This window comes from Limulus polyphemus, unplaced genomic scaffold, assembly GCF_000517525.1.
Source record: "Limulus polyphemus unplaced genomic scaffold, Limulus_polyphemus-2.1.2 Scaffold57, whole genome shotgun sequence".
NCBI classification, from domain to species: domain Eukaryota; kingdom Metazoa; phylum Arthropoda; class Merostomata; order Xiphosura; family Limulidae; genus Limulus; species Limulus polyphemus.
The window spans coordinates 235,095-260,250 of record NW_013665667.1 but is presented as its reverse complement, the minus strand read 5'-3'; the positions used below and the strand labels follow the sequence as shown (position 1 = coordinate 260,250).

General features: G+C 32.3%; 1 protein-coding gene across 5 annotated transcripts in view; it reads right to left on the bottom strand.

The window, feature by feature from the left end:
• Window positions 1-25,156, bottom strand: part of LOC106464123 (ankyrin repeat domain-containing protein 17-like) — an 85,634-nt gene that overhangs the window by 27,579 nt on the left and 32,899 nt on the right. For all 5 annotated transcript variants that reach the window (XM_022391964.1, XM_022391969.1, XM_013924258.2 and 2 more), the window contains exons 6-19: window positions 24,116-24,349; window positions 21,915-22,057; window positions 21,467-21,656; window positions 17,950-18,141; window positions 16,732-16,841; window positions 15,992-16,207; window positions 15,302-15,451; window positions 13,564-13,663; window positions 10,646-12,301; window positions 4,582-5,204; window positions 4,109-4,251; window positions 3,314-3,527; window positions 2,395-2,570; window positions 888-949 (exon numbers count right to left, since the gene is read on the bottom strand). In XM_022391964.1, coding sequence (XP_022247672.1) covers window positions 888-949; window positions 2,395-2,570; window positions 3,314-3,527; window positions 4,109-4,251; window positions 4,582-5,204; window positions 10,646-12,301; window positions 13,564-13,663; window positions 15,302-15,451; window positions 15,992-16,207; window positions 16,732-16,841; window positions 17,950-18,141; window positions 21,467-21,656; window positions 21,915-22,057; window positions 24,116-24,349 — 4,209 coding nt within the window. The remainder of the gene's footprint in view (window positions 1-887; window positions 950-2,394; window positions 2,571-3,313; window positions 3,528-4,108; window positions 4,252-4,581; window positions 5,205-10,645; window positions 12,302-13,563; window positions 13,664-15,301; window positions 15,452-15,991; window positions 16,208-16,731; window positions 16,842-17,949; window positions 18,142-21,466; window positions 21,657-21,914; window positions 22,058-24,115; window positions 24,350-25,156) is intronic.

Genomic DNA, 25,156 nt, shown 5'->3' with positions numbered 1-25,156 from the left:
TATGTCATCTGCAAATAACATGTCCCAAGGTGCCGGTTCGATGATCCCTTGGCCCAGCACATCTATTATCACGTCGAAGATCGTTTGCCAATGCGAAGTCTATGATGCTCTCACCTTCTCCGTTTCTCCTTTCTACACCCCATCCACCGTGTACCCTGGGCAGTACCCCTCTTTCTGCTCCGATGTGCCCATTCAAGTCCCCTCCCAGAAACACTCTTTCCTCCTGCTGTATCGACTGTATTTCTTCGTCCAGATGTCTCCAGAACTCTTCCTTCTCTTCCTCAGTACATCCCACTTGTAGAGCGTATGCACAAACCACATTTAGAACCGTACTTCCAACTTCACACTCATTATCCTATCGCTCCTCCTTCCCACGCTCACGAAATCCTCCCTCCACTTACTGTCCAGTACAATGCCTACACCATTCTGCCCTTGGACGTTTGCACCTCTGTAGATGAGCTTACACCCTGCACCAATGTCCCTCGACTTGTTCCCCCTCCACCTCGTCTCCTGCACACACAACCCTCCCACCTTTCTTCTCTCCATCAGGTTTGTCAGCTCTCTACCCCTTCCTATCATGCTTCCTACGTTCAGCGTTCCAACTCTTAGATTTTTAGATTCTTAGATTTATCATCTGAATAAACATTTGGAATTTCCAAGTAGATAAAAAAAGTCCTTTATAAAAATACACATAGAGCACTGTAAACTAAAAAAAAACAACTAACATTTCCATCTATTTCAAGACAGTAGTTTATGAGCCCTAGCAAATTATCTGTTTAGCATGTCTCTGCTTAAAAAAATTGTGAAGAATCATTAATACCCACTACAAAAGAAATTAGTTTATACACTGAAATAAAATTGAAGAAATCAAACGGGTCTATGCTAACCATTTGCTGCTAGCCATAACGGAGAATTGCCTTTCTTGTTCTTCACATCAACAGAAGCTCCCCTGAAAAAAAAACATTATAGAAAATTTATATATATATATATGATACACAAAAACTTTTATAAGTACAAAGCATTCATTATCTGTTTCAGGGCACCTTTGATGCTTATTTTGATATTGAGGTATGATCCATACACAGTTTCATAGCTATGTAGAAAACCTGGAGTAGTTTAAGTGCAAAGCTGATCTATGGGCTATATGCACTGTGCCCATGGTAGGGATTAAAACCCATATTTTAGTATTATAAACCTCAATTTGCTACTGAGTCACAAAAGGCAAATTCCTTGAAATATTTGTTACAAAGCAAAAATATTCTTATAATTTCTCCAAAAAGCTGTATTCATCTTAGATCAGAAAACGTAACACTGTGTATAAAGTTAGTTTTAAAAGAACTGTCTTTTGCAGATCATGTTCGTATATTATAGTTTTTTCTTCTATCAGTAACTAAAGATTCAGTCATTTACATGCGCATTACTATTAAAAGCTTCGAGTTTAATTCAAATTGTTTAATTCAGTCATGACACTGTATGCATAAACACACAAATGCTATTAATTCCTATATGTACTTTAACATAAATGTTTTTGGACAAGCAAATAACTTACAAGTTTTAAAAAGATTCTGCAAATACATATATATGATCAGAACTCATATGTATTTTCTTTCATACATACATTACACTGAACTGCCAGTTCAAACATTTATTACTGTCATTTCTAAGTGAAAGTAATGTATCCACAAGTAAAGAACTGTTTTCATTTATTACTCCTTTTGTAGTAGAATTGACAAAAACACTGATACTTTCTTTGAAGTTGGTTCACTGACGCAAAGGCTGCACAGATGAAAAAAAAGTAAAGGGTTTACATGAAACTAGAAAAACTTATCAGTTTATCAAATTATTCTCTCCTAAACCAGACAATATTGTAGTACTGTATTATCATGATAATGACTGGCTTCAGCCAGTCAAAACTTGAAGATTGTGTTTTTTTAATATTATGTTTTATTTAATTTCAAATAATTAATCATGATTATAACACTGTAGGTATGTGGATTTTTATCAAGTTTTAGGCTGATATTCCATTAAATTCTGCTAATTACATTATCAATAGAGCTTTTTTTTGTCTCTCTGACTCGTGAGTAAAATCTTGACCTGGTGAGATTAAGCATTTTTTTAAACCTTTCTTTTCTTTTTTTGGTCTAAAGAAATTTTTAAGAAACAATTATTCTTGATCAATTTAGTTGTAAAAAATATAGGACAGCAATTAAAAGCGACCTTAAGTTTTATCATATAGTAATTCAATACTTCACTGTAATTATATACAAAGTCATTAGAGCTACCTTTTTTTTTTCCCATTTCTATGGTTTTCAAAATAACCATACTTCAGTCATCATAAAAAATTACAAAATTTGACAATGAACGATCTGCTTTGAAGAGAAATGTTAATCCTACCTTGATAAGAGAAGTTCAACAAAACGATAATGGCCCTTGTCAGCAGCAATGGTCAAAGCAGTATCTCTAGATGATGGAACAGGTGGTGCATTAACATCGGCACCTTTGTCAAGCAGGACACGACCAACTTCTACATAACCACCAGAAGCTGCTTCCATTAGTGGTGTCAGTCCAGTCTGTTACAAAAAAATAAAAATTTAAAGGAATAGTTAATTATCAAAATTTCACAAGTATATCCATTATTATCATGGATTAGTGTGTGTGTGTTTTTGTAAAAGCAAAACCACATTAGGCTGTATCTGTTATGTCCCTGACTTTAACGTTGTAAATCTGTAGATTTACCGCTGTCCCACTGGGGGACTCATGGATTAATAAACCAAACAATATTTTTTCCAGAAAATAATTATGCAAGTAATGAATAAAATAATTCATGGAATAGTTCTTATCTTTTTGGCAATTAATGCATAACAGTAAAAGACATAAGAATGCAATTAAAATTACTCATGCTTACTTCAGTCACAATATTATTATACTAACAGGCAATGAATTCTACAAATTACAAACTGCAAAATCAAAATGTCGTCCAATACTCATCCAACGTATTAGATTTGATGCTTTGCTATTTCCTACAGGTATACTGATATTATAGTAAATATCACATTTTAACATGAGAGTTTTTAATCAAATGTTAACATATTCGTACATTTTACTGCTTACTGATATAGTATGTTGATTATATACTATTTAATAATGATTTTTTGTAATAGAGGTATTTAATAAATACTTCTATCTGATCTAAGTTAACTTTCCATGTTTTATGCTGAATATATGTGATTTAATAAAGAAATTGCAAATTTTTCCAGTCTAGAAAGTAAATAATATATGAAACTGTAAAACCACCCAAAACTTATTTTCACACCTTTGCTCGATGCTCTACATTGGCTTTTCTGTCCAGTAATAGACTAACTACTTCATGGCGCCCTTGAAAACATGCTAGAGTTAGTGCAGTGTTACGATTGGTCTCAATCTGAGCATTAATATCACTTCCATTATCTAGAAGCAATCTGACTGCAGCCGTGTGTCCGTTCATTGCTGCTAACATCAAAGGAGAGATTCCTAACTTGCTTCCCGTCCTACAAAAAAAGAAGTAATATGAAAAAATAAGATATATAAAACTGATGTGAAAATGTAGTTGCGTGTACAGACACAAGTTTAAAAAGTGAAATTTATATCTTTATAAATACAGCAGCAATTTTTTTTCAGAATAATGCACAAGTCTAGTCTTTTCCAAAGTAATTTTAATTTTTAGTTATGTTTTTGCCCACAAACTCATTTGCACTTTAAAAAAACATTTACATCAAATTGTCTATAGATACAAAACAGCAATTGATATGAAAAATTCACACAGACTAAGTTCTTAATATTTTTATATATATATATCTTAAAAAGTGCAAATCTTAATTTAAAAAAATCATATTTGAAATTGTATAGAGATGATTTAAAATCAGTTACCTAACCAAAATGGAAGATCTATTTGAAACATGCACAATCTATTATTTACGACTATTAAAAATGTTTGCTTAAAAAGTTAAAATAAGAAGAAAGAAATATGAACAACCAAGCCCACAAAAATTAGCATTTTTTTATGCACCTTCCTAAAGTCATGGCCTCAAATAAAAGAAGTTAAAAACTATATTATTTATAATGTACTCACCTTGAGTTAATCTCAGCACCTTGATTTAAAAGGAGTTTGATAATGTTTACATATCCACCAGAGGCAGCTAAACTGAGAGGTGTATAGTCTGACACATTCCTGTGTTCCTTATTAGCTCCTCGTGCTAGCAAAATCTCCACCACCTTATCAGCATAATTCACAAAACAGAAAATCATTTTCAAGTGGTAGAAAAGTTTAACAGTCTGTTACATTTAAGAGTAAGATATATTTATTCAAAAAAAATTGTTTGCCAATTTTCTTTTACACTGTTTACTACTGCTTATATATCATTACAAAAATGGGAAAGAAAACAGTATTATTAACTAATAACTTAAAAACTGACTGCAGCAATAATTGAACACGTGTTCATGTTCAATTATAATAAAATCTGGAAACATTTATTTTTTAAAGCTGAAAAATTTACAGTATAATCAAAGTTGTATAAATATGATACTTAAAACTTTAATACACACCTCAAATCGACCTCCAGAACAAGCTAAGGAAAGAGGAGTATCTTTGGTACGCTCTGACTGAGCTTCTATATCACTTCCATGATTGATGAGGATTTCTACTACTCCTGCATGTCCTGCTGTGGCTGCTAACATGAGTGGAGTAAAGCCCTTTTTATCTCTGTGCTCCATATTGGCTCCTCTTTGAAGCAGAAGACTAGTGAGTTCCTCATGACCACCCGCACAAGCTAGAGTTAGTGCAGTGTCATGGTTGCTATCAGTCTGAGAGTCAAGGTCAAGTGGTGCAAACAGAGGAGGTTGGGCTTGGGCATTGGCTACTGCAGTTGGTGTAACAGGTTGACTCAGCTGTGAGTGGTGATGAGTGGGAACAATATTGGTGGTAGAGGCAACAACTGGACCAATGTTGGGAACAGCAGAAGTTACTGTTGGGTTTAATGCATGAAAAGGTAAGTGTAGAGAGGTAGACAGAGTACTTCCTGCTGGAAGTGATGCCATTGTTAGTCCCATTCCCATATTCACACCTACAGTAGCACCAGAAGTGGCCAAAGTGGGATCTAAACAATGAGTCTGTAGGGAAGCTTGGTGACCTAATGCTACCTGAGTTCCAGCTAGTTGAGTCGTAGGACCTGAGGATAAAAACAACATATAAATCAATCTTTGTTTCTTATATTAGTGTAAATATTTTGTTAGGTAAAACAAAATATCGTGATTAATATGGTTCTGTGGTTTTAGGGAAACTCTCAACACTGTTGAGAATGAAATGTAATTTAGTGAATTTTCAAGAGTTATGTCTTAATCTCAACTACAGTAACACTAACAGTGTTTACAGTTGGCATTAACAGAATTAGCTAATTCAATCTTATATAATGCAGTAAAACATTCTCTTTAGATAGACTATAGTGAAGTATTACTTTATAAAAAACTGCTGTAAAAGTGTTGTGTGTATAAATCCTCTTTACCATACACAGTTTGTTGTCAGAGATGAATCTCTATTAGGAGGGAAACCTTTCCAGCAATAAAATCAAACTGAAACCTTACTTTCATAGGTTCATTTTTAACAACCTGACTTGTAAAGTACATACTCTAGATTAGATAACAGAGTTTAGCAACATTTCTATAGAATTTTAATATATGGATTTGCTGTGTCTGTCGGTCTGACTATAAAATGAATTGTACAGCAGTTTTTAATTTAATCCAACCTTAATTAGTCATTTGTATAAATCTTGAAATTATTCTCTTAACCCCTCCAGGATCAGGGTGGTGTCACTGAAATCCCTTGATTTTTTTCCTTCTAGCAGCATAAACACTTAAAATCAAGCTGCATAAAACATAGTACAAATTTACTAAACAGTATTTAATTTCAGCTTTAATAAATTCATATAATTTGATTTAGCTTTCTGTTTGCTTTTTTGTTCTGACTGTACAATTTCCAGAATTTTGTGATACACAGTTTTAAAAAATATATAAATACTTCCTTTTGTCTTAGAATGTTTTTTTTATTATTGTTGACCAAAAAATTCCATCTTATATATGCAGTCCTTTTTCAATTTAAAATACAAGCTGAGTTCCCCCCCTCCTTTGTTTGGGTTTTGAATTTAAAAAAATGTGAGGGTGAATACTATAATAAATAACACAAAAATCTTAACATCACACAATTTATTTATAAAATGTTATTATATTACTCATTATTACCTCACCCAAAGTTCTGTATATGGTTTAAGAACTCGATATGTATATATTTCAAACATGACTTTGATTTAAGAGGTAGCAGGCCAAAGTAGTGACATCAGTGGTGCTTTCTGTTACCTGCTTTTAAAGTCCTTCCACAGTGTTTCAAATGATTAATTAATTGATTGTCATTGGCTTACGTCAGAGATAATAAATGCTAATAACAGCGATAATGGGGATTAATGGAGTTGTTAACCCCCATTAAGATGCCCCTTGTTCCAAATTATAATCCCACAAAGTTTGGTTCAGATTGGCCTATTCACCTAGTAGTAGTTAGGTAAAAAACAGACAGACATACTTTTGTGCTTTATGTATATAGATTTCATTTAGAAGTTCATTTTGATGAATGCAATAGCCACCATTTCTGATTTATGCACTGTAAAAAGCACAATAAAAACTGAAAAACAGTTATCAGTAACCTATGACCTCACCTTTTGAACTTTCATGATAGTGTCAACATTACGTTTATTAAGCTAGGTAATATTTTTCCTAACAATATTCTTGATTAAGATAAACAAATTATTTTATTTATGTGCATCAGTTAAATACAATAAACTTAATAATATTCAATAAGTAAGAATTTGAGTCATTGGAATATTTTGACATCACCCACTCTTCACAGTTTTCAAACACATATAATTCAACATTAAATAATTTTCAGAAATGAAAAGTAAGTCTAAATAAATTTAACAGACCTCTGGTTATTTCTTAAATCTTCTAAACTATCTATTAGGTACCACTGTTCATTCCATCTAATCACCTTCTCATGAAACCATATATTACTTCTCATACCAGCTTAATTATCTACATTTTCATAAAGTTTGTTATCTGCTCTATCCAATAGTATTTAAACTTTGCCTACAGTTACTTGCAAAGCTGGTTTCATTAATAATTATTCAGACACATTTTGTGAAATTTTAACAGTGGTAGGAACAGTAAGACATGGATAGTAATATTCTCATAGGATTATAGTTTCTTGGCAAAATAACCTATGCTTTGGAATGGACAGAAAAATTCTAAAACAAATCTAAGTGTTATTTACAGGAAAGACTACTAGGGAATGCACAGAGATGAATATTTGAAATTTTAATTTTCTTAGTGAATTACAGTAAGTAAATTAAAAATATATCCATTATAAAATATTTTTGATTTAAAAGTTGATAAAAAGTTAGAATTATCATTTTACTTAAATTTTGAATTTTCAAATTCAGGTGTGCATTTGACACATGAAAGGTGCTTGGCAGTCCTGATAAAGTTAAGTAAGCAGTTGAAGAAAGCCAAATTATTAAATGCATACATACAGAATAAGTGTGTGAAAGTTGTAGGACATCCTTGTTTTGGTTAAGCAATATAAAATACAAACTCATTTTATGCAATATAAGACAGGCCAGCCATTAAGAATCTCACTGGTAGTATTTAAAAAAAAGTCTTGTAACAGCTTTGTTAACCTTGAAAGTGGCAGCCTTCTTTAATTTGAAGTTTTTCAACACCCAATTGCTTTAAAGTAATTTTTTTATATACATCTAGTACTTTACCAGTTTTAGTGTTTAGTCCACAATTACCAACTTGTTTATATACTGTTCACTACCTGTTGACCACACATTGTATTATACTGAGTAATTGTATGTTTTTCCCTGTTACAACACTCAGTGTAAAGAACTGACCAAAACAAAACATTTTCTATACAGTATGCATATGAAACCTTGGCAGTAATTAGTGGATTAACTGCAATATAAGCATCCTTTCTGTCTACATTTTTGTGCAGTTCATATGCTATTAGGAGTGTAACCAACAGTCATGGACACACAAGCAATATGATGCAATAACAGTATAGAAAATTTTTTTAAAAAGCCAATGAGATTAAATGTGGTAACCTGGAGTACCTCATGTTATTAATAATGAAACATATATTTTTAGATTTATATCACTGTAATGTTGTTTGGTGCAAGTTACAAATGAATAATTATTGCACATATAGTTCCTACAAAAATCTCTCTTTGTTTTACTAAAACATTTTGAAAACTGTAAATAACTATTTGAAACAAATCAAGTAGATGATGCCTTCTTAGATTTAACAGAGGTTTTGCAGTATTGGTGTTAAACTGTTTCAGCTGTCAGGAGAGTTTAGAAGAGGTTTCTAAAAAACAGAACTACCACAGAATTCAAACTGGCAGTATCCTGTAAACCCTGTATGCAGTGGACTGAAGCACTTCTTTCAGAAAAAATGTCCCATTCTCAAGAAAGATAATGCTTTCTTCTGTAATCCATTCACAAATGACTCCACTGATTGAATACAAGGCACCAACAATATGTTTGGGTATGTACAAGTTTCTTCTACTTAATGTTTTCTTGCACATTCCTGTCAGTTGATCTGGCTTCACATGATTGATCTCTGGCAAATGATGAAAATCAGCAACCAGATCGTACAAGAGAATGATAATTAAAGCATGACAATTTGTGTAACCTGACTCTTTGACACAATTATCCATTGCAGAAATTTTGTATCACAGTGCCATATCAAAGAACAGACTGAAATTCAATCTTTATCTGAAACATGCTCATTACAATGTATTTCTTTATTAAAACCCTGATTAACATCATAGATGTTAAACATCTGCAGGTGTAGGTTAAAAACAGTCTATTGGCATATAATATGATATAAGAGCAGGGGAAAAGCTTGACCATAATTCTCAAGTTCAATGATGACATTATTAGGCACTATCAATTGTGTATTAAAGGAGAAGGTTGAGATTCACTTGGATCCAAGTTATCCTCCAAATCAATAGGCAGATTAAGCACCAGTTGTGCAGTTTTGACCCAAGTATCATTTGAAGCCCAAGATTTCTGGTACTCTTTAAACTGCATTATTAATAGTACACAGCTGTGTTATTGCATTGTTGAGATAAGCTTCTTTATCTTGCTGTAGCTGTACTGTTTTATATTCAGGGAAATTGAGGTCTTTTAGCCCAATGTTTAACCAAAAACATTCATTGCACACACACACACATTAATCTTTTCTTCCAATGCATAATCTGGGCTTAAAGTAATGAATATATTCTTGTCATATTTTGTATGAAAGCAAACATTTGTATTTCATTTTGATCATAAAAATATACTTTGTACAACTTACTCCACTTCAATGAACCATTTTCTATACCTACTTCATAGAATTTCTGAAAGTATAAAAAAAATATGGTTCAGTTTTCCAAGAACTTATCTGATTACTAATGGCTTCCTTGGTGAAACTCTTGGAGACTTATTTTTCTCATCAAATTTTGCAAGAATGGCAACCCTCAATCCCCCTACACCAGTTAGAAGTGCCACAATTTCAATCTGCAAGAGACCCTGAGCAATTAATGCTAAAATCATACCATCTATGTTTTTTTCTGGCTAGCTTTGTCTTTATTTATAGCTTTCTTGTTTAATATTTATCTTTCTTCTGTTCTTTGCAGTACCTTTCTACTTTTTCTTGATGTGTCCATCAAATAGTATTTCATTTATATTTTAACTTCAAGTATCCACTTGGACACACAGCCATTTTTGCTTTTATGGCTTTTGCAGGAGCCTAAGGACATTCTTCTGATGTAATGTGAGCAAGAGAAACTGGGTACATGCTACCCAGTGTTACTGAGTGGTGTCTCATATGCACCCTTAATGGTAATTCTACGATTAATATCAGAACATGAAAGTTATAAGTAACTTATAATCTTAAATATCTGTATGTTTGCACGTATTTATTATCTAATTTTCACACAACTTTAAAATCACTTAACATTAAATCAGCACTTACTTGAATGATATAGGCCTAAACCAAGTCTATGAAGCAGAGTGAACCTTATGACATATTATTGGGATTATGACTAAAAACACTATTAACAGCAAAAAGCATCCAAATAAGACTATAAATAAACTTACGCTTTGCTATATATATATATATATATATGTATGTATGTATGTATGTATGTATGTATGTAGATTGTGTGTGTGTGAGTGTAAATGTGTATGTTTGTTGCATATGCGTGTGTGAAAATCATAATGTGTGTTTGTATAGATAAGGTGTGTGGTTCAGAAGTCTAACAGTCTCCATTGATGGTCAAAACACATGTATTTAATCATCTTCAAAGATTACAAGTTTTAATGGTTTCTCATATAATGGTCTTCCCAGCACACATATATATACAAAAGAAAAATCAAAATTTCTGTTTTCTTGTAATTACATTTTCCAAAGTTAAGTCAATCTTTTGTTATTAGAAAGTTTATTCACACATTAATTTCATCAGTAATGAGAAGGACAACATTAAAGAAACTTGTAATAACTGTAAAAATGAATTTTACTTACTTGTCATGATATCACCCAAGGTATCATGCAGAGTTCTTGCAGGGGCTGCCACCATTAAACCATCTTCAAGTGAAAAACTGGGTGCAAATGCTGGCCCACAACCAGAGCTTATGCTACCTGCTGAGGGAAGGTTTGCTGCTGATACAGCTAGAGAGACTGGAAATGAAGGAGAGCCCACTCCTCCTAAAGTTAGGATGCTCGCTGTATCCAGAGAGAGGTTACTGACTAATGAAAGAGGTGATTCTGGTGTTGAGGACAAGGCAGACCTGGTATTGACTTGAGTTTGTTGCTGCTGCTGTAAGAAAAGCTGTTGATGATTTAGATGCTGAGCCACTTGTTGGGTTTGTTGTGATTTAGAGTTTTTAGTTTTCAGTGATTTCATCTGTTTCTCTCCCAACTGTTGCCTCTTGTTTTCATGTTGCATAAGTTGTTGCTGCTGTTGCTGAAGTTGTTGCTGTTGTAATTGCTGGTGTTGAAGTGCTAAAGCTTGACTGACAGCTACAGGATCTATAATGGGAACTGCATGAGTCTGGGTTGCATCCATAGTAAACCTAATGCTACCACCAGCAGTTGGGATAAGTGTATCAGGAGCACCTTCAGGAAGGTTACCTCTCAAAGTCAAATTTTGAGAAAAATCTGACAGCATGAAATGCTGCTGAGAAGCTTGCTGTAACAAATGCTGGGGATCAGATATTGCTACATTTCTAAGATTCATTTTTTCCACTTCTTCAGTATGAACTAGATTCTTACCTGCTAAGTGATGTGTCTGAAGTTGTGTGGGAGACTGCTGTTGCTGTTTGAGGACATTATTTTTGGTCTGTTTAGAGGCTTGTTTGGTAACTCTACCTTTGACATGTTCAGAAACAGAAGTTGTTAGATTAACTGACTTATTTTGAACAGCAGGTTGTTGATACAATTGTTGTGAATGTAGTGTCTGAAGGGTGGCAGGGGTAGGGAGATGATGTGCAGCAGATTTTAAACTAAGGAGACTTCCAGAAAGGTCAGGAATTACAGGGGTAGGGAGTGGCCCCATGTCTAGAAGTGTAGTGTTGGTCAAAAGTACCTGCTGACCATGGCTAGAGTTGGGTGGAAGAGTACCAGCACTGGTAACTGCAGAAACTGTTTGGGAAGCAGCAGCTAGGGCTTGAAGATGGTGTTGTTGTTGCTGCTGAGCACTTAGGTACAGTTGAGCTTGGGCTTTCTCCTGAAGCTCTCTTTCAACACGCTGTAGCTCTTCCAGGATTTGCTGTTTCTGAATTATTTGTTCCTCTCGGCTAGGATTCAATCTTTCAGCTTTCTTCATCATAGTGTTGATGCAGGCTTCAAGTTTTTCACAGGGTTTAAGATCCTTGTCTTCCCCAATATCAGTGCCCCCTCCTCCAAGACCTGCCCCATTACCCTCCTGCATGGGCTTCTGACTAGTGACCTCTGCCTGGATGTTCACAGAGGTGGTCTGAGCGGCTGCACATGCTTTGTTCTTGGAGTGTGTCCGCTGTAAAACCTGGGTGTCCCCAGGCAAGGAAGAGGGGGCCTCGATGCCTCGTGACATTGCCAACTTCCTCTGCACTGACTTTTGCATATTTTGCTTGGCATTAGCCAGCATGGCACTACTCTGTAAGGCATCTTTCATCTGCAGAGGTTCAGGTATCCGAGGAACTATAAGAAAGGACAAATTTGATAATTTATTTAAACTCAAAATTATCACAGCATAATTAATTTTTCTTTACATATTTTATATTATTTATTCTTTCCTTAACATGACTTACTATTTTCATAATCAGTTTCAATCAATTTTTTTTCTTTTACTAGAATAATTGTCAAGAATTTTCATATACATGTAGAGTAGCCCCTATTACCCCAATTATTTAATTTCATATAAAGATTTTCTAAAAATCTGCTTGGAGGAAAAAAAAAATGTTAGCTTCCAATTTAGAGAATTATCTTTTATGTTTGGATTTCTATAAATCTACACAGAAGTTCTAAACACTGATTTGTAATGAGGCTGTTTTTGAACCAGATTAAAGATGATACATTACATCCTATCTAAGTTGAAATTATTCCTAATTAAAGAGGACTTAAAGTTATTTTGTTAAAAAAATTTGCAGGAACATTTAAATCCTTAATTAGTATACTACAATATCTTATCACTCAGTATAATTGAAACTAACTTCAATACTACTAAAATGCAACCACTTGGATGATGTTCATAATGATAATTTCACAAATAGTCATCATGAAAATATCACTAATATTAAGTATGTCAATCAAGAAGTGATTCTTTTCAAGTGGTTTTATAACACATATATGAAAAACAACTCAAATCTGAATTTTATTTTGAAAACAGGAACTTAATTCTTTCACTCAAATTCAGAACAGTAAAAATTATTTAGCTTTAATCTAAAACTACATAAGCATATCAAAAATATTTCTTCGAACGCATCACTTAACATTTCATCTCCATTATATGCAAAAGCTTTTAATATCAAAAATAAATTGACTAAGAGAAATTTGGTATTAGCAGGAAATTAGACTGCTAGTTGTGAAAATATGTGCATCTTTTGTTTTTTAATATCAACAAGAGAACATGAACAATTTATTCGTTGAATATCAATAGTAACAACTTTTAAATTGCTATATTGGAATACCTTTTGATGTAGAAGATTACATTTTTTTTCCTTTACCTGGAATTTAACATATCTTAAAATAATGCTAAATATATATATACACAATGCTGTAACTAGAAGTATTTTATTTAATCAAAGAAATGTTAAATGAATAATATCAGCTTATCAATTTTATTATACAAACTAAAGGAAAAAATAATGTAAATAAAATAATGTGACAATTTCCCTAAAACGTTTTTTTCATCCATCCTTGATTATTGCATAGATATCATACTAATACATTATTCAACTTACCAGACTGGACACTAGTAAGGTAAGACTGACCAGCAGATATAGCCTGGTCCATTTCTTGAGGTGACATAACCTGAAGCCCATGAGGTGGAACCCGAGGAGCCTAAAATATTGCACAATACTTATTGATACATCAAAACATGGCCTTTACAAAAAAATAAAGTTTAAAACAAATAACATTTACAAGTTTCAGACATCATAAATAAGTCACGTTTTATACTCATTTGAAAGACAAATATATGGAATCTATTAATTCGAATAAGTTGACTATTAAAACAATGAAGCAAAAGCAAATGATTAATCATAATCAATACAAACCAACTGTGCATACTAATATAATGGCATGTTGAGGATGAACCTTTAAACAAATGTATGATCACTCAGTCTACACTTCAGGCCACCCATTTTTTCTCTCTCTCTATCTTTAATGAAAATTGACATTTTCAAAATAAAAACAGCCTCCTTGAAACCATGACTGTTGGAAAGGTATGCTGATGACACATTATTAATCCATTTACTCTTGATGATTTCCTGATACAGAACAAATCTGGGCTACAACATTCAGTTCACCATGAAATCTTAGAGAAATTGCACCCTTCATTTCCTCGATATTCTCCTCTATTAAAAGGACCAATCATTTCACGATCACTGTTTAAGAAAACCGCACACAATGCATTCAGATATCTACACCTTGCATCTAACCACCCTTTCTGTAATAAAAGTGTAATTATGAACTATCTTTTACCATGCCAAAAAACTCCAAAATCAACTATCTAAGCATTTTCATCCATTCATCAAATAAAATGATTCTACCCTATTACAACTTCAGACAAAAAGTACACCATAATCCTACCATGTACTCCAAAATTACATACTTGAACAGTATGTAAAAAAATCGACATGCAAGAAGTTTATTCCAAATCCAGTAAAACATTCTAAACATTAGAAATTTAAAAATCACACTTCTAGAGAAACACATATGAATGGTATTCTACAAAATAACATCTCACATAACAGAGTGAAATTAATACACATTCGGGACTACTCTACTGTATCTAATAAAAGTAGCCTCAGTTGAAGATTTCCAAAACACCATTCATATCATCAAATTCTCAACATTGCACAACACTGAAAAATAGAGACTGAAAGAAAATTCTCCAACTCAATCAAATACATACACCTTTCTTCTTCAAAAAAAACCGAAGGCAATAACGAAATAGTACCATAAAGCCCAAACACTAACTGAATGGTGATGACATCATACGAGCTCCGTACACCTGAGCTCTTATCTAGAGCTACTTTCTTCAGTTTCAATCTTCAATTTTCAGAATTACATACTCCTAAGTTCTTATTCACAACTCTACCTTCTTTCTATGTTATGCCCTACTAGTCATTATGCTCGGCCTGATGTACACTTTTGCCTAGCAGTTCCAAATACCGTTCTCAACTCAATGGACATTTGCAGTCCATAAAAGTTTCTATCCAAAGAAGACAAATAAACCTTATAAACTTATACTTCAGTCTGTCATTTAAGAATTCAGTCAGCTTTAATGGTAAATGTGAGTAAGAAAACAACTGATAATTTTTCTAATGATATACTTATTTGGAAAATTAAGAAAATGATGACATGGACAAATCATTCTTGTTCTTTACATTAGCATATTCAGTGTCTTGATGTAATGAGTACTTTTCTTGGGGTCTTAAAAAAGATGGGCACCTGACAAGTTAAAAAACAATTTACCTCTGCAAGGTCCAAGCCTGTAGTTGTTAATTGAGATAGGTCAGGGGGAGGAGGTGGTGAAGATAGGAGATCACCAGGATAATCTAATAACAGTTGAACAACAGTTGTATGGCCTCCTTTGGCAGCCTCAATCAACATTGTAGAGTTGTCCTGTAAACAATTTAAATCATTTTAAATTCAACTTAATTTTAAATTCTTATCTATTTTTTTTTACTTTTAAGAAAGGAAACAAAAATTATGCAAATAAATACAGAAAAAATACAATAATGAGTTGTAAAGGCCTTTTTCAGTTTGAAGTTAGCTCTGAGATAAGAACCAAAACTATCTATTTCAGTTTAACAGCAAGAAATCTTAAGATCTAAAAAATACATAAAAACAATTTTCCCTTAACTTGTAATTTTCTTTCAAATTATTTCTGAGATAAGTATCTTAAGAGGTTTCATATTTTGACTTCATCCTTGTAATTCATTCATTATAAATGAACAGTTTTTATTCACAAAAAATACCAACAGCATATGAAATATATAAAACTTGTACATTTTTTTTTACATTATCAATTTCAGTACACTAGAAATCATTGGACTAAAGGAAGAATTTATGAATTTACATAATGTTTTTAGAGCTAATATTTTTAACAGAATTTTTGTAATTTAATTTCTAAGTGAAACTACAATGAATGTAGAAGCTCACCTTGAGTTTATGAGTTGGATCAGCTCCATTACTAAGAAGAAGTTCCACAACTTCCAAGTTCCCACCAGCACAAGCCAATGAAAGAGGAGTATGATCATTATTTGTTGTTTGCTTGTTCACATTTACTCCCTTGGTGATCAGAAATCGGACCGTACACAAACGCCCTGCTCGAGCTGCTTTCATTAAAGGTGTTCTTCCTCCCTCAGATTCATGTTCCTGAAAGTGAAAAAAAAATGTACATTTATGTTAAATTATAATACAATAAAACAACAAAAGCAACTGCAGGATTTACAGACTATCTCTTTTTTCTAAATGAGATTTGTACCTTATGAATTTAATCTTATACTTACAAACTTCTTAATTTTAACTCCATATATCACCTAATACTCATAGGTATTCTTAATCTTTTGTATATAAAAACTTAAGAATAATGGTATTTGATTGTCACTCTCACAGCACACCAATGGTCCCAAAATTTATTTATAATATTTTTTTTTAAACTACATTTCACAAAATAAAATGTGATAACATACTAATGCTTACACCACAGAAAAAGAAAAATACCAAGCAGCACAAGTTTCATAGATCTATAAGCTATTATTACAACATCATGATAAAAATATTAGTCAACAGTGTCAAGTAACAGTTATGGTAAAAATAAACAGATTAAATACAAAAAAAAAGAAATATCAGAAGTAGTAAATGAAATCCATTATTTAAAGTTTAAAAAAGGGAATTACCAATTCAGCTCCAGCTTGCAAAAGCAAATCAGCTACATCTGTGTGTCCATTTTCACAAGCATAAGTCAGAGCAGTATCTCCTGTTCCTGTCTGGGCATTGACATTGGCACCTACCCAAACATTCAAAAATCCTTTACTTTCAACATATGTTTATTTTTTTAATAAAAACTTTATATGCCTATTAAGAAAAAGGCCACTGAAAACATAAATCTGAACAACAAAAACAGTGTACTAAAGCTTGTCTTTCAACCATGTGGATTACAAATCTTCACATCCACAACACTTTGTATTTATCATTCTAAGTACAATAACCACATAAAAATATTTCCAAAAATGCTAGATGTATTAAGTAAGCAGACTTTCTTCATTGTAAACCTTCTATTCTCTCCTGAAACAAGTTAGGTTCTGCTAATAAAACCTCATATCTCTCAACTACCAAACTACTGTTTTCCCACCTATTAAACTTTTGTTATAAAAAACAAAAATAAAACCATATCACTCCACCATATCCATTCTAAAAGTTACGTGATATTTAATACAAATTTCAAAATTTATTGTTTTTCATTGTTGTTAAATTTATCATAGTCTTTTACCACAAAAGATAAAAACAGTAGCATTCACTTTTCTCACTAATTTGATATATGTAAAAATGTAATTTGAAAACACAAACACACTAAATTTTTTCAAGTTAAAAAGTAATATACATTGGCATCTGTTTCAAGTAAGCATTAGCATCTTCCAACAAAAAGAACTTTGTCTGAAGACAAATTGTTCAATCTACATGTTTTGGTGAAAGAATGTTCTCAACCATCATCAAAATTTATACTGTATTCTATTACTGATGTCTATGTTATTACAAAAATGTGTATATATAGAAATATAATCAAGAGTTTTGAAATGTATGAACTAATTCTTGATTAAATCGCAATGACAAGAGAACATATCAAAACATGTACACAGAAAAATTTATGCTTTCTCTTAAATCTTTTTATTTTGCTTATAAAATCACTGTACAATTTTTAATTTTGGCTTAATTAGCATAAGTACCATTCAACATGTATAATTTTAATATTTCAACAAAAACAGAATAAATAAGGCTGAAAGCTTAACACATTATCTGAATGTAATGTTTACCAATTACAAAGTACGAGTCTCAGCTAGACATTGCACATTTGAAATATGTATATGTGTGGGTGTTAAGCAATAAGTCACCCCAACCTGCATTAATAAGGTATCGGACAAGTTCTAAATGTCCTTCTTGAGCTGCTTCCATCAGTGGAGTACTTGCTCCCAACTCAATGTCAGCCCCAGCTTTGATAAGAAATTCTGCAACTTCTAGAAATCCTCCACAACAGGCCAGAGTGAGAGCTGTTTCTTGAGTTTCCTCAGTCTGAGCATTTATGTCAGCACCTATAAATGAAAAATCACTAATATAAAAAAAAGTCCTTCTTCAGAGAAGATCCCAAGGTTCATACAAATAATATAAACAAACCTGATTATGATTATATTTAAATACATCAATTAGAATGGACAACAAAAAATTTGCTACTGCAGAAAATTCAAGTGTTTTGGGGTAACTTGATGGCACTTATTTCAAAAACGTAGTCAAAATTTGTTCAACACCTGTAGATTTTGAGTTATTGTAATATTTCAATATTTTATCAGCACTATGTGAAATACCATGCAATCAACTCAGTATAATAGATTTATGCTGTGAAATAAAGTTTACTTCAACAGTTTAATGGGTAAAAGGCATACACTTTTGATAACTTCAAACACTGACTGTATGGTATTGGTGTAAAATTTCAAATATATTGTTCATATATGCTATTAGTTCTCAATATAATTGTAGTGAATTTCGTCACTTTTATTTCATTCCCATGCTCACCTGCTCCACCTGTGCTCAGTTTACTAGAACATTTGAAACTGAGCATAAAAGGGGTGGATTCAGATGTCTCTCTCAAAGTTGCCCTTCTCTCACTCAGTTGGTCACTTTGCCTTGCTCTGTACACAGTCAAAACACAATCTGATCTTCTTCATCGCATCATACCCGTGATATAATAAAATTCTGCAAAACTTTGTTCTTCTAAAAAATTTTAAACTGTAGCTCTGTAAACAAATTCTTTTGTATGTTTTTTAGAAAATCATTTGAAATGCTGGCTGTCTCCAATTCACATAAAGTCTGAAAATACAAAAATCACCCAAACAGTCTCTGTTACATTTGTGGAAAATGTGTTACAGTTTCACAAAAGAAAAACATCATACACAAGGTGAAGGTAGCTTACTACCACTATTTTGGGTGTAAAATTGGGCTCCACATGTGTGTTGTAGAGTTTGCACATACGATTTGACAAAGTGGCTGAATAAGAAGAGAACAAGTATGTCATTTGCAGTTCCCATGATATGGTGTGAGCCCAAAGATCATCTTACTGACTGTTACTTCTACATGAGTAATATTTCTGGATATTCAGACAAAACTTAACAATACATTAAATATCCAGATATTGCATCTGCAATGAAACCTCATGGGGATGGTCTTCCAGTGCCACATCCACTAGAAAATTGAGAAACAGAAGAGTTATCCTGCAGAGAACACAATAAATCATCTTTATCCTCTTCATCTAGTAATTTATTCCTGTGGCACCTCAACGTGAACCATCTCGTCTGATTCATGACTTGCCTCTATCAAAGCAGCATGGGGAACTTCTTGGCTCTTATTTCCTGCAATTGAATTTATTAGCTCCAGGAACAAGAGTTTCAGTTTACTGAAGTTGCCATCAAAGTCTTGCTTCTCACTACAGCATGCAAGATACTTTGTGTTTCTATACAACTGTTGATACACTGATGGAAGAATTATGTACTGAACATCATCCTCAAGAATGAAGATTTTTTTTTTTATCAACACCTCTAAAATTAGTCCGAGAGCTGTACTTTTGCCCAAAGAAAACACTAAGCCATTGATTCCTGTTGCTCATGCTTTGAAAATGAAAGAAACTTATCAAAGCATGAATATTATACTTGAGGCCATCAAATATGATCACCATAGGTGGAACATCTGCAGTGCCCTAAAAGTTATGGTACTCCAGCTAGGCCTGCAGAGTGGGTATACCAAACGCTGTTGCTTTTTGTGTCTTTGAGACAGCTGAGGTGGTAAAAATCATTTCAAAAAGAAGAAATGGCCAGCGAGAAAGAATTACATACCAGGGAAACAGAATATCAAGTATTAATCTTAAGTGGATTCACAAAATGTATTTCTGCCTGGGCATCATTTACTTCGCATCTCATATGTTTTAGTGACTTACATTCAAAATTTAATTAAACTACTTTTTGTTAATGTTATACCAATTGGTATGAAATAAAATGGTAACCAATAATCCATATTTTAATAGTGTACAAGTTTTAAGTTCTTAATTTTATAAGGCAAAATTTTAAAAATTCCTGAATTTCCTCTACTGTGAGAAATGTGACATTTTCTCTAGGCATTCCCTCTTCTCTATTCACCACTCCTCCAATAAGTATCAAATTTAATGTAAATTGCTTACTATAAAACTGTCATTGCTCAGACAAACCATAATTTTTATAGCCTTCAATCTTGTTTGAAGAGAGATGGAATCCTACAATGATGGGAGATTACTGTTGGTTCTTACAGCATGAAACTGAGAATATACACAAAAGGTACAAGTCAAGCAGCTATTTTGTAACAGAAAATTATACCTTGATGAAAGTTTTTAACATAGCTTGAATGTACTTTCAGTATATGATCTTATTATACTCATTGCTTTTTTAGCCTGGTATTGCTATTATGTATTGTTTTGAACATTCTTAAATGCAATAAATAAAGTTGTTAAAGAAAAAGTTATTTTCACAAAATCTAAAAATATTTTGAATAAATTTATCATAACTCGAAAATTAGAGGTGATCAGTAATTTTTAACACAATTTACAAATCAGCATTGTTGAATTAGTCAGAAACAGCTGCATTTTTTTTTCTAGTAGCAGAGAATTTTTTTTGTTGTCCAGTGTTATTGCACAAGATATTTTATATTGTCAGAATACCATTATTTAAAACATAAATCTTTCTAGGAATTTCAGTAACAAATTTTTTTAAGAATTCATTTTTCATGACTTGTCAGGATTTTAAAAACCTTTATAAAACCCAACCCAACTTATTCAGCTAAATACATATGAAGACAATACAATGGGCTGATAAGAAATTATTTTTACTCAAAACTTGAACATATTTTTTTCACACATTTTTTAACTTAATCTGGTCAGATGTTGTTTGCAAGTCTTCATTAGTGGAACAAAAACCTATTTACATCTCTGTATACCAAAAATTACAATACTATTTTAATCAGCCTCCTTAGAGCTTCCCAATATCATATTATAGAGATTCCTAACGAATATACCATGGAAAAACACAAAATCTGAAATAATTGAAAGTACTTCAAGACTCTGAATCTATGTATCACAAAAATTAACAATGAAAGCCAAGTAAATCAAATACTTATTTTTGTTTTCTTTTTTTATTCACTTACATTCTTCTCATGTTTATTTTGAAATATTTTAATTATTTCATCCTTCATATTCAAGACCTTTCTGCATAAGTTAATCAATACAAAAGGACCAGTGATTTAATATAGTTCTTACTGTAGATCAGTAACACTTGTTTTTACCTATCAACTTTCTTACTATTGAAAAACAAGAGATACCCTATACTTTAATTATGTTCTTACCTTGGCTTAAGAGTAAAGCGACCATTTCTTCATGACCTTCTCTTGCTGCTTCCATCAAAGGTGTATAACCTTCATCATTCACCTCTTCAATGTTTGCACCTCTTTCTAAAAGTAACGTAGCTAGTTCTACATGTCCACCACAAGCAGCTAAGGTCAATGGAGACTCAAAGCTGTCAGCAGGCATGTTCACCTAAAAGATAATCATTTACTAACTTACTGACACACTCACATTGCTAGGCTAACAAATAAAATTTTAATGAAGAAAATAGATTTTGTTGATTTCATTATAAATTACACTATTGCATATATAATAGAACACCAAAATTTAAAATTTCTATATATATATATATATATATATATATATATATATCAATAATGTTCTATCAGTTATATAGAAAGATAAAAGTATTAAACATCTTATGGGATGTACATAAGTAATTATGCTGACCTGAGCCCCAGAGTCTAATAGGAGCTTTGCTACTTCAACATGGCCATCCATAGAGGCTTCCATCAAAGCAGTATGCATTTCATCAGTTTTATGCTCTTGATCAGCACCAGCCTCCAAAAGAAACCGAACCATTTCTAAGTGACCTGAAATTCATATGTATAGAACCACATGAAACATGTTTTTCATTATAAGAGACCTGAAAATTATTTATAACAAACTAAGTGCATTACTCACAGTAAGAATTCTGAGAATACAGAATGAAAGTTTAGAAAAACATAAAAATTACTTTTAATAAAACATCAAGGTCACAGAATTACAAAAAAAAACAACAGCTAATATAAAATCCTTCAGTTTGAAGAACATTTTCAGAATTTAGAAAATTAAAAAATTATACCCAATCCATGAATGGGAGGGCCATGTCTATAACTAGGCCATTTGAAACTGGGATGGCTAGGTGTAGGACACTTAATTTTCAAACTGGTAGATAACACTATCGTATAAAACAGTACTGCAATGAGAAGGCTAGAATATAATATGAAGGTTTGAAACAGGTACTACAACTGAACCAGAAAAGAATTTCTAAATTAAGCTTCTGGTGACAAATATAACAATGTTTTGGGACAACATGGGACCTATTGGTCCATCTTAGCTGTCCCATCCCCTAAACTAAAAGCTAAAAAGAATTGATAAGGTGACATATAAGTCTTGTAAAAAAAAAAAAGTATCTCTATAGGTGTGGTGGATAAATTAGGAAATTGGGAAGAAGAGTGGCTGGATGAAAGAAAACAGAGGGATTGTTACAAATGGAGTTCAGTCAAAATGAATTAATGACACAAGTGGGGTACTAAAAGGATCAGTCTTAGGACCTTTGCTCTTTTTGATTTACATAGATGAATAAATGGTCATTATATTACTTAAATTTTCAGATGATATTAAGGTCTTGGGTGTTGCTAGCTGTGAAGAGGATGCTGCTGATTTACCAAAGGATTTAAATCATTTAGTGAGTTGGCCAAATAAATGGCAAATGGGTTTTAATTGTAATAAATTCAAGATAGTGCATGTGGGTTATTATAACTTGAATTATAAGTATAATTTGGATAGGAATAACCTTAACAGTGTCATGAAAAAAGGGATCTTGGTGTAATAACTGATCAGTTTCTTAAGTCATCCAAGCAGTGTGCTGTTGCTAGTGGTAGGGCAAATGGGATTTTAGGTTGTTCTACAAAAATACTGAATATAAGTCTACACAGGTTATAATTTCATTGTATAGGTCATTGGTTAGACCAGTTGAAGTACTGTGTTTAGTCTTGGGCTATTTACCTTAGGAAGGACATTGAATTGTTGAATTGTTCAGAGGAGGGTTACTGGAATGATGCCTGGGAGTTGTTGTCATATGAAGGGAAGTTGAAATCTCTAAAACTATTTTCTCTTGAAAAAAAGAGTTAAAGGGGATCTGATTGAGGTGTTTAAGATTGTAAAAGGAATTGATATTGATGCATCATCTTTTTTCATACTTAATAGTGAGCATAGTAGGACTAGGGGACACAAATATAAATTTTGGCAGGGTAGCAGCCATCTTTAGCTAAGACAGTTTTATTTTTCTAACAGGGTGGTTGGCCTTTGGAATGGGTTGTCATCAGATATAGTGGAGGCAGTAAATTTAAGTGAGTTTAAGAGACAGCTTTTTAAGTATATATGGAAAACTACTTTCTAACAAAACCTTGTTTAGTGATGTAACATTTGGAGTAACATCACAGTGACAGTATATTGAGAGAGAGAGTTAGGTAAACAGACAGACAGAATAATGGATACATAGATAAATATATAGCTAAACAGATATATACAAATAGCTGGATATGTAATTTTTCATCCATTACAGTATGATGACATACTTTTATGCTGAAAACACCATACAATAATCAACCTTTAATAAGAAAATGTGAAATCTGATGGAATAAACTCCAACTGTTATAAAGGTATCAAAACACATTTTCCAGATTTTGCCAATTAATAAAACCAACTGATTACTTTGTGTGGAAAGGACTTAAATATCAATAACAATAATAAGTATACAATGCTTCATGCTCATAAAGTAAAATACTGAAAAGTAATATAACAAAAGATATTTGCTTTCAGTATGAAACTGACAATGACACACAAAAAAAATATGATATTTTCTATGTGTGGATAATGCAACCTACCTTTATAGCAGGCTAAAGTAAGAGCACTTTCTTTAAACTCATTAGAGTGAGTGTTAATGCTAGCTCCATGTTCAACCAAGATCTTTGCTACACCAACATGTCCTGCACTAGCTGCTTCCATGAGAGGTGTGTGTCCATTCTCATTGTGATCTTCAACATTGGCTCCAGACTCAAGAAGCACACGTACCACCTCTTCATGACCACCTGCACATGCATACATTAGAGGAGTGTTTCCTAAAAGTTTAAAAACATGTTGACCATGAAAAACATGTTATTTGTACACAAATATTCTAAAATTGCCTAAATTGTAAATGGTAAAGAAATGAAAAATATTACTTATAATATAATGTAATAAAACCTACCACAGAATCAGATATTATTTAAGTTAGGTCAGCTGGAAAACTTAATAATGCATGTTGAAAAAAGAAATCTTAATAGTTCTAAACAATAACTTAAGTAATGTTTGAAGTAATCTTAGAAAGCATTCATCAAAGTGGATTAACAATCCATCTGAATGATTTAAAACACTAATCTTAGAGAGGAAAAATAATTAATGGTTCATATTTTTCTTTTTAATAAATGTAGCACCATTTAGTTTTGTTAAGACCAAACGTTAATTCCCAAGTACAAATAATGTTCTTCTGTGGTTTAAAAAAGTCATAATTTGAACTACCCACATCATAACTTTATCAATACCACAGTTGTAATGTCTGGATACACGTGTATATAAAAACAGAAGTCCACTGATCATTGTTTAAATCTCTCTAAAATAAAAAATAAACAGCAAAGACAAGTTAGAAGTATAAACAGAGAAATAGTTTAGGACATTACTATAATAATTAAAATCATTTATACTTCTATGACAAGGATCTTATGTTGTTATATATATATTATACATGATCATCTATAAATGCTGATGAAAGTTAACTCCTGACTAAATACAAAGATTAAACAGTGCTTTTATATCCAATTAAGCATTTTCTAGGTATTAGAGATGCATAGGCAGTAGGTAGTAAAATCTGGCCGATAACTAGGGCCAAG